The sequence below is a fragment of the Vitis vinifera genome, chromosome 7 (genome assembly GCF_030704535.1).
Source record: "Vitis vinifera cultivar Pinot Noir 40024 chromosome 7, ASM3070453v1".
Classification (NCBI taxonomy): Eukaryota; Viridiplantae; Streptophyta; class Magnoliopsida; order Vitales; family Vitaceae; genus Vitis; species Vitis vinifera.
The window spans coordinates 451,525-469,810 of record NC_081811.1 but is presented as its reverse complement, the minus strand read 5'-3'; the positions used below and the strand labels follow the sequence as shown (position 1 = coordinate 469,810).

General features: G+C 33.9%; 1 protein-coding gene across 3 annotated transcripts in view; it reads right to left on the bottom strand.

Annotated features, from left to right (window-relative positions):
• Nucleotides 1-5,503: 5,503 nt before the first annotated feature.
• The window catches only part of LOC100261445 (uncharacterized), a 30,686-nt gene continuing 17,903 nt past the window's right edge, over nucleotides 5,504-18,286 (bottom strand). Inside the window, exons 1-8 of one of the 3 annotated variants that reach the window (XM_002281935.4) lie at nucleotides 9,221-9,315; nucleotides 9,015-9,131; nucleotides 8,822-8,917; nucleotides 8,591-8,678; nucleotides 6,809-6,893; nucleotides 6,564-6,627; nucleotides 6,377-6,466; nucleotides 5,504-5,791 (exon numbers count right to left, since the gene is read on the bottom strand). In XM_002281935.4, coding sequence (XP_002281971.1) covers nucleotides 5,747-5,791; nucleotides 6,377-6,466; nucleotides 6,564-6,627; nucleotides 6,809-6,893; nucleotides 8,591-8,678; nucleotides 8,822-8,917; nucleotides 9,015-9,125 — 579 coding nt within the window. In that variant the 5' untranslated portion in view covers nucleotides 9,126-9,131; nucleotides 9,221-9,315 and the 3' untranslated portion in view covers nucleotides 5,504-5,746. Of the gene's footprint in view, nucleotides 5,792-6,053; nucleotides 6,467-6,563; nucleotides 6,628-6,808; nucleotides 6,894-8,590; nucleotides 8,679-8,821; nucleotides 8,918-9,014; nucleotides 9,132-9,220; nucleotides 9,316-18,286 lie in introns of those variants that run through there. The other 2 variants (XM_059737786.1, XM_059737787.1) reach the window with 2 other exon arrangements.

Sequence of the window (18,286 nt, the reverse complement as noted above, 5' to 3'; positions counted from 1 at the left end):
ACATTGATTGATGTTACTTTATATATAAAATAATATATTATTATGTCTTATATTTACATCTTATTTACTTTGTTATTTACATTATGCCTTGTTTTTTTTGTTATATCTGAAATCCATGTGTTATTTGGTCTCAAGATGAATGAGGATGATGTATGTCTCGCAGACTGTGCGACCACGCACACAATTCTTCGAGATAAAAGATATTTCCTCAAATTGACATTAATAAAAGCTAATGTAAGTACCATATCTGGTACTACAAACTTAGTTGAAGGCTCTGGAAGAGCAAACATAACGTTGCCAAATGGAACTAGATTCCATATAAATGACGCGTTATATTCTAGCAAATCTAGAAGAAATTTGCTCAGTTTTAAAGATATCCGCAGAAATGGATATCATATTGAAACTATGAATGAAGATAATGTAGAATATCTTTACATTACTTCCATTATATCTGGCCAGAAGCTTATAATGGAAACACTCCCGGCTTTTTCCTCTGGGTTGTATCATACAACTATAAAGCCTATTGAATCATATGTTGTCGTGAACCAGAAGTTCAATGACCCAAAAGTTTTTGTCCTTTGGCATGACAGGCTAGGTCACCCAGGGTCTTCAATGATGCGTCGAATAATCGAACACTCACATGGGCATCCACTAAAGAACCAGAAGATTCTTTCGCCCAATGAATACTCATGTGCTGCCTGCTCACAAGGTAAATTGATAATCAGACCATCTTTTACTAAAGTCATATCTGAGTCACCAATCTTTTTAGAAAGAATACATGGAGACATATGTGGGCCTATCCATCCACCATGTGGACCATTCCGTTATTTTATGATCTTAATAGATGCTTCTACTAGGTGGTCACATGTTTGTCTCATTTCTACACGTAACGTAGCCTTTGCTAGACTCCTTGCACAAATAATCAGATTACGAGCACAATTTCCAGATTATCCAATTAAGACAATACGTCTTGATAATGCTGGCGAATTTACTTCTCAAACATTCATTGACTATTGCATGTCAGTAGGGATAAATATTGAGCATCCTGTTGCTCATACTCATACCCAGAATGGTTTAGCAGAATCCTTCATCAAACGTCTCCAATTAATAGCTTGACCATTACTAATGAAAACCAAATTACCTACTTCCGCCTAGGGACATGCTATTATGCATGCTGCAGCTTTAGTCTGTATTCGACCTACAACTTACCATGAATACTCCCCTTCACAACTTGTGCTTGGAAAACAACCAAATATCTCTCACTTACGAATCTTTGGTTGTGCAGTATATGTACCAATTGCACCTACACAACGCACTAAAATGGGTCCCCAACGAAGACTTGGGGTTTATGTAGGTTTTGATTCTCCATCTATCATAAGATATCTTGAACCTTTGACAGGCGATGTTTTTACAGCCCGCTTTGCGGATTGTCATTTTAATGAGAGTGTTTTCCCATCATTAGGGAGAGAAAAGTCGATTCCTGAAGAACGACGAGAAATTAGTTGGAAGACATCTACTATGACCCATCTTGATCCTCGTACAAATCAATGTGAACTAGAAGTTCAAAGGATCATTCATTTGCAAAATCTTGCAAATCAATTACTAGATGCATTCATTGATACAAAGAAAGTGACAAAGTCACATATCCCGGCTGCAAATACTCCAGCACGGATTGATGTCCCTGTAGGACAGTTAACAAATGAATCTAAGATACGCCTGAAGCGTGATAGACCTGTTGGCTCAAAGGATGTAACTCCCCGGAAGAGGAGAACCCAAGAAAAACTTGGCACTCTAGAAGAGACCATCAAAATGACTGATCAGTTTAAAAATTGATAAATCTATAGCCCTAGAAGAGGCACAAATAATGCAGAAAGCCCCTGAAGAAGTACATATTGAACAAGAAGCCCCCGAAGAGGCACATATTGAACAAGAAACCCCTGAAGATCCACATATTGAACGAGAAGCCCCTGAAGAGGCACAGGTACCTGAAAATTGTGAGATCTCAGTAAGTTATGTACAAACGGGAGAAAAATGGGATCGAAATAATATTGTTATTAACAATATTTTTGCTTTCCAAGTGGCCTCTGATATCATAAGAAATGATGAAGATCCCGAACCACGAAATGTGGAAGAATGTCGACATAGAAATGATTGGCCAAAATGGAAAGAAGCTATACAGGCAGAATTAAACTCATTAACAAAACGAGAAGTTTTTGGACCTGTAGTCCAAACACCTGAAGATGTAAAGCCTGTTGGGTACAAATGGGTATTTGTACTAAAGCGCAATGAGAATAATGAGATCATAAGATATAAAGCGCGATTAGTAGCACAAGGTTTCTCGCAGAGACCTGGTATTGACTATGAGGAAACATATTCTCCCGTCATGGACGCAATCACATTTCGTTTCTTAATTAGTTTGGCAGTCTCAGAAGGACTGGATATGCGTCTCATGGATGTTATTACAACATATTTATACGGATCCATGGATAATGATATATACATGAAAATCCCCGAAGGATTTGAATTGCCTGATGCAAATAATACAAAGCCTCGTAGCATGTACTCAATCAAGTTACAACGATCCTTGTATGGATTAAAGCAATCTAGACGCATGTGGTACAATCGCCTTAGCGAATACTTGCTAAAAGAAGGGTATATGAATAACCCTATATGCCCATGCATCTTCATTAAGAAATCAGAAACTGGATTTGCAATTATTGCAGTGTATGTTGATGACTTAAATCTTGTTGGAACTCCTGAAGAGCTCACAAGAACAACAAATTACTTGAAAAAGGAATTTGAGATGAAAGATCTTGGAAAAACAAAATTTTGTCTCGGCCTGCAGATCGAGCATTTTCCAAATGGAGTTTTAGTACATCAATCAACATACATTAAGAAAGTTTTGAAGCGTTTTTATATGGATAAAGCGCATCCTTTAAGTTCTCCAATGGTTGTCCGATCACTTGATGTGAAAAAGGACCCATTTCGTCCTTGCGAAAAGGATGAAGAGTTACTTGGTCCTAAAGTACCATATCTTAGTGCTATTGGTGCACTTATGTATCTTGCCAATTGTACACGTCCAGACATTGCTTTTTCTGTCAATTTATTAGCAAGATACAGTTCCGCTCCAACTCAAAGACATTGGAATGGTATCAAACATATATTGCGTTATCTTCGCGGAACTACTGATATGGGTTTATTTTACTCAAGGGAATCAAAGCAACAATTGCTTGGATATGCAGATGCAGGATATCTTTCAGATCCACATAAAGGTAGGTCACAAACAGGGTATGTGTTTAATTGCAATGGTACTGCTATTTCATGGAGATCTGTCAAACAAACAATGGTAGCCACATCATCAAATCATTCAGAAATACTGGCAATTCATGAAGCAAGTCGTGAATGTATATGGCTAAGATCTATGATCCAGCATATTCGGGAATCATGTGGACTCTCCTCTATCAAAGATGACCCGACAACATTATTTGAAGATAATGCTGCATGCATTGCACAAATAACAGGGGGTTATATTAAAGGAGATAGAACTAAACACATTTCACCAAAATTCTTTTATACACATGAACTCCAGAAGAGTGGTGAAATTGATGTGCAACAAATATGCTCAAGTGATAATCTAGCAGATTTATTCACAAAATCATTGCCAACTTCAACATTCAAGAAGTTAATACACAAGATTGGAATGCGTCAACTCAAGGATATCGATATGAGGGGGGGTATGCTTGTAAAAGGGTGTTAGTGTACTGTACTCTTTTTTCCTTCGTCCAGGTTTTGTCCTACTGGGTTTTACTGGCAAGGTTTTTAACGAGGCAGTCCTAATATACCAAGAAAAGAATATTGTACTCTTTTTCCTTCGCTAGGTTTTTCCTATAGGGTTTTTTACTAACAAGGTTTTAATGAGGCATATTCTTTTAATATGGTGGTCATCCAAGGGGGAGTGTTGTAAATTAAGAGTAATGAATGACCACATTGATGGTCATTATGAACTCCATTTACTCATCTTTAAGATGAGTAATGGGAGTTCATAATGTGAAGTCTATAAAAGGCTTCTTACCCCTCCCATGTAAGAGCATCCTGAGAAAAAGAAGAAAGTTCTTCCTCTCATTCTCTCTCTTTCTCTCTTTCTTTCACTTTCTCAATTTTCTTCTTTGATTCCTTCTTCCATATTATATATCAAAGTAAGATATATTTTATCTCTACTACTTTGATTTGCATTATATTTGTCATTGTTTTACAACACTAATTTATTTTTTGATGTAAAATATGAGAATTTAGGGTCAAAATGGCTTTTTATTGAACAAAATGTAGATTATTGTTCAAAATAATTCTTTTTTATTTATTTAAAATTTATATTTTGGAAATAAGATTTTTATGAAAATTAAAAACCATAATTTTAAAATATGTACCAAAAACGTAATTTTATTCAAGATAAGATTTTTAATATATATTTTTAAATAATAGATAAGATTTTGATTATTTCAAAAGTCGGTCTCATTGAGTATTTTATTAGTAACAAAGCCCATTTTGAATCCAAACTCAAAATTTGGAAGCAAACCTAGCACCGTCTTAGAAATGACGTGGCAATGTATGGTAAATGATGTGGAAACATAGAAAGGCAGGGCAATAAGAAAAGAAGATTATTATTATTATTATTATTATTATTGGAATACTTATAATATGTTTTGAGTAAGAAGATGAATGGTAGGGAATCAACCTTTCTATAAACTATAAACATGGAATGTAAGGCGACTAGGGAAATTTTTTATCTCTTTATTAATCAAATAACGTGTTCTTTGTTAAATGTAAACCTCACAAATTATTCCTTGATAGTTACAAATTATTCCTTGATAGTTAGGAGGTTTAGGGCCAGCAACGTGAGCCCTTTGTGAAATTTTAGTAAAATATCACAAAAAATGGGATAAAATTTTGGCCAGACCAAAATCAGTCCATATCACTTATAATTTCTTATATTTCTTTGATATATTTTATTCTTAATTTATTAATATATGTTCGGGCCATTTTACGTGTACCTTAACTAATCTCACAGGGCCCTAAAGTTAATGATTGAGTAAACCTCCAATGGCTAATATATATATGTATGTATATATATTTTATCAATAAAGTCTTTTAAAATCGTGTAAAATTTTTTTTTTTAATAAATTAATAAAATAAAATTGTCTTTTTTTTTTTTTTCCTATTATCTTTCTCACAATTTCTATCACAATCTAGACAATATATTTATATCAAATTATCTCTTCACAATTGTTTCGCAAACACATAATTGTGTTTCACACATATTTTATGTGTTCAATGTCTAATATATTAGTATGAAATGGTACGTGTTTGGTGGGGCTTGGGATTGAGTTTTGATAAGTGAAACCTCAACCCCAAGACCATCTCAACCTTAAATTCGGCTGAGATTTCTCAGCCAAAATTGTCTTTTTTTTCTTTGTTCTTGCCTTTCTGAATTCGGGTTCAGATCAGATTTGGCCCTATTAAGGGACAAAAAATCCACCAAAAGTGAGATAATTATGAATGTACCCCAAGTTCCAAGGCTGTTTACCTACCATATTGACATAAAAAAGAGCTAGATCAATAGCATTTTTTCTTTCAACCAAAATGAGAAACTGTTTCTATTTTATCTCCTATGATCTGAAAATTAAATCAAGCTAGAGATATGATTTCATTTACTGTTCCTGATGCTGCTTCCTTTTTAAGTTTTAACAGATTACCACCATGAAACAGGACCTAAACCATCATAATCAAGTGATCCCTGCAAAATAGCAAACAGAGTTATGAGTAACTCCTTGAGAGATCCAATGATTCCAATTGATCCAAAAGGAAGGATATCTTCAATTTAAAAAAAAATATATAGCTTCATATTCATCTTTCCTTGGGATTAAAGGAATTTATATATGTTTGGGAGCTTCATCTTAATTACAAACCATGAAGTCAAGTATATAACTAGAAAAATTCAAGAAATAAGAGGTTATTTGTCTAGAAAATATAAATGTCTGGGAGCTTACTCTACATAATTCAAGGAGATCTTCAATTTACTTTATTTTGCTAGACCTTATGATGGCAATATTATTTCATTGTTCTCATGTGAATTCTGCCGAGTGGTAGCGAACTAAAAGAAGAACCATAAAACAATATAACATAACTAGTTTTGGGCACACTCCATCAGATGGCACCAAGAAACTCTTACAAGTGAAAACAAATTCTATAGGAGTAGCAATATCACTCTGCGTTGGCCCTTAAAATTATACCACAGCTTCCAAAGGAAAGAAAGCTTGAGGTGACCCTACTTCTAGAGATGAAATACCTTGAAAATGAGAAGTTCAAAGGATGAACTTACCATAATCACCATAGGGGCAAATGGCTTTGATTCTTTTGGTTGCTCAACTGGAATTGGAGGATAACTTACACTCTGAACTTGAAACCTTATCTGCAGCAGAACACCAAAAGTTAGAGGCAAACCACAACTACGAGTTTTAGCGTTAAGTATAGAACTGTCCAGAGGATAATAATATGGCAACTAAAACCTCATCTATCCCATCTATAGGAAATTTTTGTTCTTGATAATCCCATATCCATATGACTTGACCCCTGTGATTCCATAAAAGGATAAAAGTAGAACATTATACATACAGATGTAAAGAGTAGCAATGAAATGAATGAAAAAACTACAAGAAAAAAAAAAGCAAAGAAAGTAAAAATTGAAGGTGAACCACTGATCAATCTAAATTTAATTCTACTAAACAAGTCAATGTGGGGTGAGAAAGCTTACTTCTTTTCTGGGTTGGGCTCACAATGGCATGGATTTGGCATAAGATGGACGGGAATGTAGATGTCATCAAAGAATCCAAGAGATACTGTCCATCACAGATTCAATATCAGCAGTATGGTGCCATTAAATAGGTGTTATTCATGATGATGACATGAAATAGAATTCACAATGTGCAATTCAGTAGCAGCCCAGCAGGATAGCAGCTCTTTTCACAGATAAGAAACCAAAGGATGCCTTAAAACAAGGTTTATTTTAAACTAACAAAATTCCGAATATCCACTCTACGTCTTCGAGAGGCAACTCACTGACACAGGGGACAACTAAGTTGCATTTAGTATTTGAAGAGCAACTTGACCTTGACCAAATCAAAAAAGCATAGCACCAAAGCCAATAAAAATAATAACCAACTAGAAAGGACTAGGCTAAGTATCTAGCTAAGGTCACAAACTAATAACCCTAGGTATTAAGCCTAATGCTTCAGAAGCTGACTTCTTAACTCATAAGCCACATTAAGGAGCAACAATTATCAAGTTGTGAAAAGAATATTTTGGGAAAAAAAAATGAACAGCCCATTCCTTGACAACAAGTGATTCGGAAATAACTTCAGAACTATAATTCATGAAAGTGTTTTTAAACAATCTTCAATCTCTAGCTCTGATTTTGCAACCTGTCTTTGAGAACCAAGCATGCCACTTCTACAACAGAGCTAGACAATGACTTATACAAAGATACAGGGCCCACAGGATTCAACACCATTTCCCAGGTCTGGTAAGAGTACCACCAACTGGTACAAGTCATTTTCATCCAAATACTGTTATGCTGCAACTAAAATACCATTAACTCCCAAAGCCTTTCTTATTTTCATCTTGTGTGAACTAATATGATATAATTGAAGGCCCTATAAGGACAAGGGCAAGGCAAAGAAAGTAGCGAGAAAGGAGAATAACCCAAGATTCTGTAAGTAATATGGCTCTAGACACAGTAGAGCGTTAAAAATGGATTTCAATAATTGAACCCAAGTAATTGAGGCTTTATTGATTTGCTTAATTTTGACTCAAGTTGCTTCAATTCTTTGGTAGAAGAAAGGGATTTCCAGAACCGGCCATAAAAATAGCTAATAGCATGGCCTGATTTTGATTCAAGTTGCCTCTAATTCTCTGGAAGAAGAAAGGAATTTCCATAATCAGCCATAAAAATAACAAATTACATGGCCTCATGGTTGCCACCAGTTAGTCATAATCTAGGACATGAAAGAGAATTTTCCTTCAAGAGCAGGAATTCTCAAGAATTTGGAGGGTGTGCCTCGATCAATGAGTATGTAGTTTACATAATCCAACAAATCTCTAATCTGGATATTTGGTAAGGAAGTTGATGGTCCCTGAATCAAGGATATTTTCAACCAAAGGTATTGAGTTCTGTTTGAAGAACTGCAATGAAGACAGCTAGCATCATATGCGTGAAAAAAGTTTAAAGAGAGCATTGGGCAGTTCCGCAAAAACCACAACTGATACACTCATTTCAATGGTGCTTGAGCACCAGTTTTAATATGTTATCATCACATGGAGCAGCCAAAAGGTCATGTTTAACCTCAGACCCACCAAAGAGGAAACAAAATCCGGCAGCACTCAACGAGTCAGACGATGTACACAGATACATACATTGCAGATGCGTGTGATGAAAATGATAACACCAGTCCCCAAATTTATGGAAGAAAAAAATACAATAACAGATGCAAAAATATTTTGATTAATTCGTAGTCAAGTAAGAGGCATTAAGACATACATCGTAAGCCATTGGCATCGGATTCTTTAAGTTTTGCAGTGATAATCTCCCCGACAAATGGACGGAACATAACCAGTCTGAACTCCACCTGCCTACCATGATTTTCAATTATTATATGAGCAGAAGCTTAGGTAGAGTTCGACACTCCATCAAAATTGATTAAGCCTATCGTCCTTTTCAATTCATTTTGAAAAATGCCACAATCCCAGATAGATAAATTATGAAATATACCGTATAGGTTGAAGCACCATCCCCAGGAAAGACGAAACCACCATCAATGGATCTGATATCATAAACTGATATACACAGCCCCAAATTCGCAATAACCTTCGATTTCATCACAACACATTTTTGTCAGTCCCTTAAATGCTCAGAAATCACAATAACGAAATGAAAACGCAAAGACAACGCTCAATCTCCAGACCTTATCTAAGAAGAGACTTTCAAGCTCTCCTTTGATGGCTTCATTGAGAGGAAGGTCCAGAAGATGAGGCGGCAAACGCAGTGTGTGCTCAATTAAGCTAAGGTAGAACATCTAAACCTAGAAAACAAAAAATTTCGAACTCAAAATCAGTTGCAGATGCAGATTATCACAGGAAATTGAACAAATTAAAGTAAGAAGGTGTTCACGATTCGTCGACAGCGAGAGGAGAGCCTGAAACGAACGATGGTCGGAGAGAAAAAGGGAGAGCTCAGTTCGAAAAAAAGGAAAACTATTTCAATACAGTGAAAAATAAAATTCAAATTTAATTAAAGGATTTTATTTTATTTTAAATTTATTTTATTTTATTGTTCTAAAAAAACTGATATCAAATTTCCTAATTAATTTTTATTTTAAATAAAATAAATTATTATGTTATTAAAAGAACAAATATTTATATATATATATATATATATATTTTATTTTATTTTTATTTTTTTTTGTTATAAAATATGAGATTATGTACCACTATGGTAACTTATGGATGATCATCCATAAATATCTTGTGTAACTCCCTATAAAAGGGAGATACCCCTAATGAATTTTAATAGAGTTTTCCCGTGCATTCTATTCTCTTCCTACATTCTGATTTCTCTTTCTTGTTTTCTTCTGCTTTCACTTTATAATTTTACAACACATTATCAGCACGAATTTTCTCTATTCAAAGAAATAAAAAAGAATAGAAAGACGTTCTTATCTTCCGAGAAATAGAAAGATATTCTCTCTTCTTTCTCACAAAAAGGTATCTGATAAACTTATATCATGATTTTCTATTTTATTACCTTTTGATCTCTATTTTCATATATTTTATTTGAATACATAAACATATATAATCCTTATAACCAGAAGTTACGGGGTAAATTATAAATTATAGGATACATTCATAACCAGAAGTTATGAAAAATATATACAATCCCTATAATCATAAATTATAAATTATAAGGCACATTCATAACCAGAAGTTATGAAAAATATGTACAATCCCTATAATCATAAATTATAAATTATAGGGTAAATTTATAACCAGAAGTTATGAAAAATATGTATAATCCCTATAATCATAAATTATAAATTATAGGGTAAATTCATAACCAGAAGTTATGAAAAATATGTACAATCCCTATAATCAAAAGTTATATGAAAAATTATAAAATTACAAATACATGACCAGAAGTTATGTATATGATCCTTAATTATTTATTTTTAATTATACGGTATAACTAGAAGTTATACTAAACAATATTATAGTCAGAAGCTATAAAATAAATAAATAAATAAATGTTCATAGCCTGAAGTTATGTACAAATCTACATAATGAAAGTTCATAGCCCGAAGCTATGCACAAATCTACCCAATGAATAGTTCATAGCCTGAAGTTATATACAAATTTATATAAAAAACAGTTTATAACCTGAAGTTATGTACAAATTTAAATATTTTCTTGTTCTGACAAAATAATCATGACCTGAAGCTATGAAAGATATTAACTTTTAATTTCTTTAATTTATTTTAATTATATTGTGTAACTAGAAGTTATACATAAATAGTTCATAGCCTGAAGCTATGTACAAATTTGAATATTTTCTTGTTATGACAAAATAATCATAACTCAAAGTTATGAAAAATATTAGATTTAATTTGTATTTCGTACTCATTTATTTTTCACAACAGGAATTATGGAAAACAATTTTTATTAATAATTGTTTCATAACCAGAAGTTATGCATATAATTTCTAATTCTCTTGTAACTAGAAGTTATTCAAAACAAAATTGTCAATGAATCTTGGAGCTATGATCAAAGAAGGAAAACAAGCATCCATGCAGGATCGCGCAAAAACACTGATTTTCTTCGTCATCATCTCTATGAAGGTTTAACAAAAATGAGCTTTTGATGAGAAATCACCAGTCTCGTGGACGGTGACGAGGACATGGTTGTGGAAGAAATCCCCGATACTATAGTTCTTATAGTAATAATTCACCAAATTCTTAGAAAAGGAAAGTCTCATTGCACCACCATAAGTGGAATAATATTGAGGTAAAACAAGAAAATGGAAAGTGTTTACAAGATAAACCTTCTAAGAACCATGAGAATAAGTGTTATAGATGTGGTATGAAGGGACATTAGTCGCGTACTTGTTGTACGTCCAAACATTTGGTCGACCTTTACAAAATATCAATAAAATGAAAGGAAGTTGAAATGAACTTTATTAATAGTGATGGCCAAGTGGAACTAACCCATTTAGATGTTTCAGATTTCTTTGAGAATCATAATGAGAAAATTGACCATTTAATTGGCGATGGAAATGTTTGTTATGATTAAACGTTATGTTTTTATTTAATTCTTTGCAAATATGTTTATTTTGTTATCATATTTGAACACATTGTTTATTGTTCATTTTTTATAGTTTATTTCACATTTTATTATTTATCATTTAAATTATTTTCTTTATTTATAATTGAAGATACATGGATCTCTCTCATACCTTGATCCATCACTACAATTAGTTTGATTATTGAAATACTTCTTAGTTATTTCATGTATAAATTGCTCCACACTTACAAAATCAAATGTGTGAGATACTTATGAAATATATAACTTTAAATTATCTTTTTATATTTGTTTTATTGTGTTATTGTAGACCTTCAATTTTGTCCCTTTAGCACATGTCTTTAAGTTCGTTTTCAGTACTTCAAAATAGTTCCTTGGTGGCCCATGGCTACTCATACCACTTACCTTTTTCTGAGTCACCTCGGAGATTTTGGTCGAGGGATTATCTGACCCATTATTGTGACCCTTGGCAGCCCTATTTTAGACTTAGGTTTTTCGTTCATTTTTAGGATAGCTTTTAGGGTAGCTCATTTAGGCACCCTAGATCCACTTAAGCACTTAGGCCCATTAGGTCCACCTTGGCCCACTTAGTCTCACCTTGACCCATTAGTCTTTTTTTTTAGTATGACTTGTATGGTTGTATGACCCATTTATCTCATTTACTTATTTATTTATTTTTATTTTTTATTATTACTAACCACTTTTATTTGATCATTTATTATGGTTTTATTTATTCATTTATTTTAATTTATTTTCATTATTATCAATTATTTTTAGTTATTTAGTTATTTAGTATTCTTACTTATTTGTTTATTATCTTGTTATTTATTCATTTATCTATTATTATCATTTTATATTTTCCGATTTATTTATTTAGTTATTTATTTATTTTATTATTTATTATCTATTTTATTATTTATTTATTTATTTAATTTAATAATTTGAAATTTTTATGGAAGAAGTCTACCATTGGAGAAGTTTTTGAAAACGGTAAAACTCTTTAAATGATATGCATGGATTGTAGGTGATATGCGTGGATTGGTATTGTTTGAAATTAAAAAAAAAGGAGTTTTTCCGGTGCATAAGATAAAATCTGGAGAGAGGAAGACTCCTCACGTAGAAGGACTGTTATTTGCTATAAAAAAAGCTCTAACAGATAGGTATTGGAGGACTTTCGGCACATAGAAAAAAAAAAAAACAGAGAGAGAGAGAGGCGGGAAAATTGGATTTTCAGAGAAGACTTTCTAGTGAGAAGCTGTCGGTGGAGAAGAAGGAGAGGGCGGTTGAAGAAATCTCAGACGACGAACCAGTGGGATCTCCTTGCCAGAAGAGAGCGTTCCTCGGTATGTTTGTTGAGAACTCCTTACTCATTGATATTATCACTTTGTTCTGTATCCTCTCTGGTTAGTGTTCTTTTACCATTGTTTTTTGTTAGGATATGAAGGTGATATTGGTCTTCTCTTCTCTCATATTCTTTTAGTTTCATCTAATCATAAATCTGAACATAGTCTCAATCACACCACTGGTCTGCGAATCTATCGACTTCAGAAAGAAATGGGATCCCATTTAATGCCTAGTTTCCTTGTTTATTTTGTTATGGATATCCTGTATTTTGTTTCGTTTACTACTCTACATCTAGTATCCCGATCCATGTCCCTGTTTTTGGCTCACATATTTGAATTTACTCTGGACGTTTGGTTTCGTGTTCTGATTTGCACTTGAGAGAGAGGGTTCAGTACATGACAAGCCATATATTGTGTTAAATGGAAATTTTTTTTTTTTTCACTGGAGATTTTAGATTTCAAAAATTGGTTTGCATAGGAACTCTTCCCAAAGTCGGACCTTCGACAAGCCATTCAATTCCTAGTCATTCCTAATCTCTAGCGTTCCTCTATCTGAATTTCAGATAGATTTGGTTACCCACTTCCCGAAAACACTAGAAACTGAGTCCACTCCTTTTAGGTCACTGCTTTCTCATCATTCGCGGGATGGGTCTTCCACATCTGCTTGTGTTCCTGTTCCTGACATGAAGACCCTAACTGGTTCGTTGCGATCTTCTCATTTTGAAGCCCTAGATGATCAAAGTTTGGTTCCTACTTCGCCATGGTCTTGGAACAGAGAAACTAAACCACCATTCTCTTCGTACCTTCCTCGGGAAATTGAACCCACTATGGTGGGTGCTGGGCTTGTAAATCTAGGCAACACATGCTTTCTTAATGCAGTGCTCCAATGCTTCATGCACACTGTCCCCTTTGTCCAGAGCCTTCGTTCTTGCAATTATGCCATGCCTTGTCATAGTTTTTATGGAGGGTTCTGCGTTCTTTACACTTTCCGAGATCATATTGAGTCTTCCATAGCTTCTTCATGACGGGCGATCATGCCTTTGAAACTTGTTGACAATTTCATCTAGTTTGTAGAGATACCAGCAGGAAGATGCTCTTGAATTCTTGTAATGCCTGTTAGATAGACTAGATAGTTTCTTTTTACTTGACAAATCAGGATAAAGGCTCCCATTCTCTAGATGATAACTTAGCGAAACATGTTTGGTGATCGTCTCTTCAGCAAGCTTCGATGCTGTGATTGAGGGCATATTTCCGACGCATATGAGCCCTTGATAGATCTGAGTTTGGAGATTGAAGATGTTGATACACTTCCTCGTACTTTGGAATCATTCACCAAGGTAGAAAAGATTGAAAATCCTGAGATGAAGTTTACACGTGATAACTGTAAGGAAGAAGAGTCAATAAAAAGCAGATTTTTCAGGCAGACTTCAAATGGTGGGTCCCTTGGGATCAGGGCTGGATGATAGTGATAGATATGTAGGGATGGTGGCAGCTAGTGGGGAAATTATATTGTACATCAGCTTCAGCACGTAAGGGAGTAGCCACCATTCTGACGTGAATTCCCCATTGTGCACCCTGTTTATGATTATCTTCCTACAAAATACACAAAACTTTGTCATCTCAGGTGCAGCTATAACATCAGTATACCTGTTGAGACCCCTTCCTACTGAGATTTCTTGATCTAAAATCGGTTTGTTAAAAAGAAAAGAACTACCCATCTTAGGTATTAAATGATTTAATCTTTGCTGCTAGTTTTCATCAAACCACTGACCCTTCAACTTCAAAAATTCATTTTGACAACTTTAGGATATCTGTAAAAAATTTCCAGAAATTTTATGACTTTCCTCACTTCTTGAACTTGAATTTGAGGTTTTGTTTGAGTTAGAAAGTCATTCTGAGATAGAAGATATAAATGAGTCTTTAGGGGGACTCCGTTTTCACATAGTTCTGGACACCCAAGATCTTTTGGAAAAAATAAAATACTAGAGGACTTTTTAAAATTGATTCAATATTTTTTTCTCAATTATAAGCTTCTTGAAATTGATTTTAGACACATAAAATATTAGAAAATATGCATTTTTGAGGGAGATAGGATTTTTCAAAGTTGTGCCTACTGCGCATGCTGGAGTTTGTACATCTGATTAGATTTATAGTTTTAAAAATATTTTTGAGTACTATTCGACCCCGAATTTATTTTTCATGTGATATAGACATTTTGAAATATGTGTGTGATTTTTTTTATGATTTTATAGGATCATTTATTATTTTTTAAAAAAATTCATTTATGCACGTCACTTTTCCTTATCTAATCTGGACTTTGTAGAACCTTTTGGTGCCTTTGCGATAATCTGTCTTTTGAATGAGTGTTTGGCTTTCGGTATGTTAATCTAGGTGTGTAGGAGTTGTTTCCTGAAATTTTTTGTAATCAAATTCCACCCTAAACCATTTTTTTTAGAAATTGTTTTACGATGCTTCATTTTCTAACCGCATGCTGATGGTTTTATACCTTACTTGAAATTGTTATTATTTTTGGAGTCATTTAATTTGTCTTAGCTCAATTTTGGCTTTGAAACTGTATATTAGACATAATGGATATTTCATATAATCTATGCTTGCCCTAACCAATCTAGCATTTTTCGAGGAATCTTATAAAATATACTTGCTATCCAGGTACATTCTCTATCCTCTAATTCCAAAATTCTGTGAAAATGCATGCTATCATGAGCTATATCCATGCTTTGATTTAATCCTTGGGTGCTTAGATGTATGTTTGACTTGCTTGGATAAAATGCATGTTGCGTGCTATATCTCTATACTAACTTTGATGTCTTGTGATAGCGCTTGAAAAGTCGTTCAGGTACGCACTTCGATTCCCTCTCATGGTTTGTTTTCTTATTAGGCATGCAATATTTGAAATCACCTAGTCTACTTAGGTATCCATGATCAACCATTTAATTGCCACGCTTCCCTTAACTTAGTCAGTAGAGACCTTTTTAGGGCTTAGAGGGGTGCTACCTCCTAGAGGTACCTTCCCAATAAGTAACCTGATCCCCGGACTTAGACTCGGGTTTCTCAAAGACATGCTTTTTCCAAAACTATGGAGTCACTTTTTAGGGTTTTTCTTTTTTGTTTTATTTTCCCTTCAAAATAAAAATAAAATAGGTGGCGACTCCAACTTTTTTTCAAAAATCAATTTTTCACAAATAAAAAGCGAGTCTCGCCGATCGAGTGGGGGCGCACGTGAAAAATGCGGGTCCACAGTTATATATGCTCTCATTGCTTTTATGCAAGTTATTAAGTTAAGTCATCATCGATGACTAATATTTTTCCATTGATTTTAACTCTTTCTCTATGATAATATTTATTCAATTCTATAAAGACAAAGTCTTTATGATAATGTTTTATAACTTGTTACTTTGATGAAATTCTTGTTTCATTAATTGCACAATATTGATGACAAACAATGTCAATACTATATTAGGTGATATAAACCAAATTAAAGGCTCTAGAAGAGCTTATACTATGTCACTAGTAGTATTTGATTCCATGTGAATGACACTTTATATGATGATAGATCCAAAAGAATCTTTTAAGACCAACTTGGTCCCCCGGGTAAAAGGTCATATGAATGTACATTACAAAACCAGAAGTTTTTAATTAGTGACTAGTCTACCTATACACTTAAAAGGTAGAATGACATGTTGTGCAGATTATCATTTTAATAAGATAATTTTCTCACCGTTAGGGGGGAGAAGAGCCAGTTCCAGAAGAACGGCGTGAAATTATTTGGAATGGATTGACTTTGACTCATCTTAATCCTCATACAAATCAATGTGAACTAAAGGTTCAAAGGATCATGCATTTGCAAAATCTTGCAAATCAACTACAAGATGCATTCATACAAAGAAAGTGACAAAGTCATATATCTCGGTTGCAAATACTCCAGCACGGATTGATGTCCTTATAGGACAGTTAACAAATGAATCTAAGATACGCTTGAAGCGTGATAGACCTGTTGACTCAAAGGATGGAACTCCCCAGAAGAGGAGAACCCAAGAAAAACTTGGCACTTTAAAAGAGGCCATCAAAATGATTGATCGGTTTAAAGTTGATAAATCTATAGCCCTAAAAGAGGTACAAATAATGCAGAAGGCCCTGAAGAGGCACATATTGAACAATAAGCCCTTGAAGAGGCACATAGTAAATAAAAAGCCCCTGAAGAGGCATAGGTACCCGAAAATTGTGAGATCTCAGTAAGTTATGCATACACGGGAGAAAAATGGGATCAAAATAATATTATTTTCTCTTTCCAAGTAGCCTCCATAAGAAATGATGAAGATCTTAAATCACGAAATGTGGAAGAATGCTGACATAGAAATGATTGGCCAAAATGGAAAGAAGTTACATAGGCAAAGTTAAACTCATTAACAAAATGAGAAGTTTTTGGGCTTGTAGTCCAAACATCTGAAGATGTAAAGCCTGTTGGGTACAAATGGGTATTTGTACGAAAACGCAATGAGAATAATGAGATCATAAGATATAAAGTGCGATTAGTAGCACAAGGTTTCTCGTAGAAACCTGGTATTGACTATGAGGAAACATTCTCTCCCGTCATGGACATAATCATATATAATTTCTTAATTAGTTTGGCAGTCCCATAATGACTAGATATGTGTCTCATGAATGTTTTTACAACATATTTATATGGATCCATGGATAATGATATATACATCAAAATCCCTGAAGGATTTAAATTGCTTGAAGCAAATTGTACAAAGCCTCGTAGCATGTACTCAATCAAGTTACAACGATCTTTGTATGGATTAAAGCAATCTGGATGCATGTGGTACAATCGCCTTAGCGAATAATTGCTAAAAGAAGGGTATGTGAATAAACCCTATATGCCCATGCATCTTCATTAAGAAATCAGAAACCGAATTTGCAATTATTGCATTGTATGTTGATGACTTAAATCTTGTTGGAACTCCCAAAGAGCTCACAAGAACAACAAATTACTTGAAAAAGGAATTTGAGATGAAAGATCTTGGAAAAACAAAACTTTATCTCGGCCTGTAGATCAAGCATTTTCAAAATGAAGTTTTAGTACATCAATCAACATACATTAAGAAAGTTTTGAAGTGTTTTTATATGTATGAAGCGCATCCTTTAAGTTCTCTATTGGTTGTCTGATCACTTGATGTGAAAAATAACTCATTTCATCATTGCAAAAAAGAATGAAGAATTACTTGGTCCTGAAATACCATATCTTAGTGTTATTGGTGCACTTATATATCATGCCAATTGTATACGTCCAAACATTCTTTTTCTGTCAAATTATTAGCAAGATATAGTTCCGCTCCAACTCGAAGATATTGGAATGGTATCAAACATATATTGCGTTATCTTTGGGTCTATTTTACTCAAGGGAATCAAAGTAACAATTGCTTGGATATGCAGATGCAGAATATCTTTCAAATCCATATAAAGGTAAGTCATAAACATGGTGTGTGTTTAATTATAGTGATACTGCTATCTTATGGAGA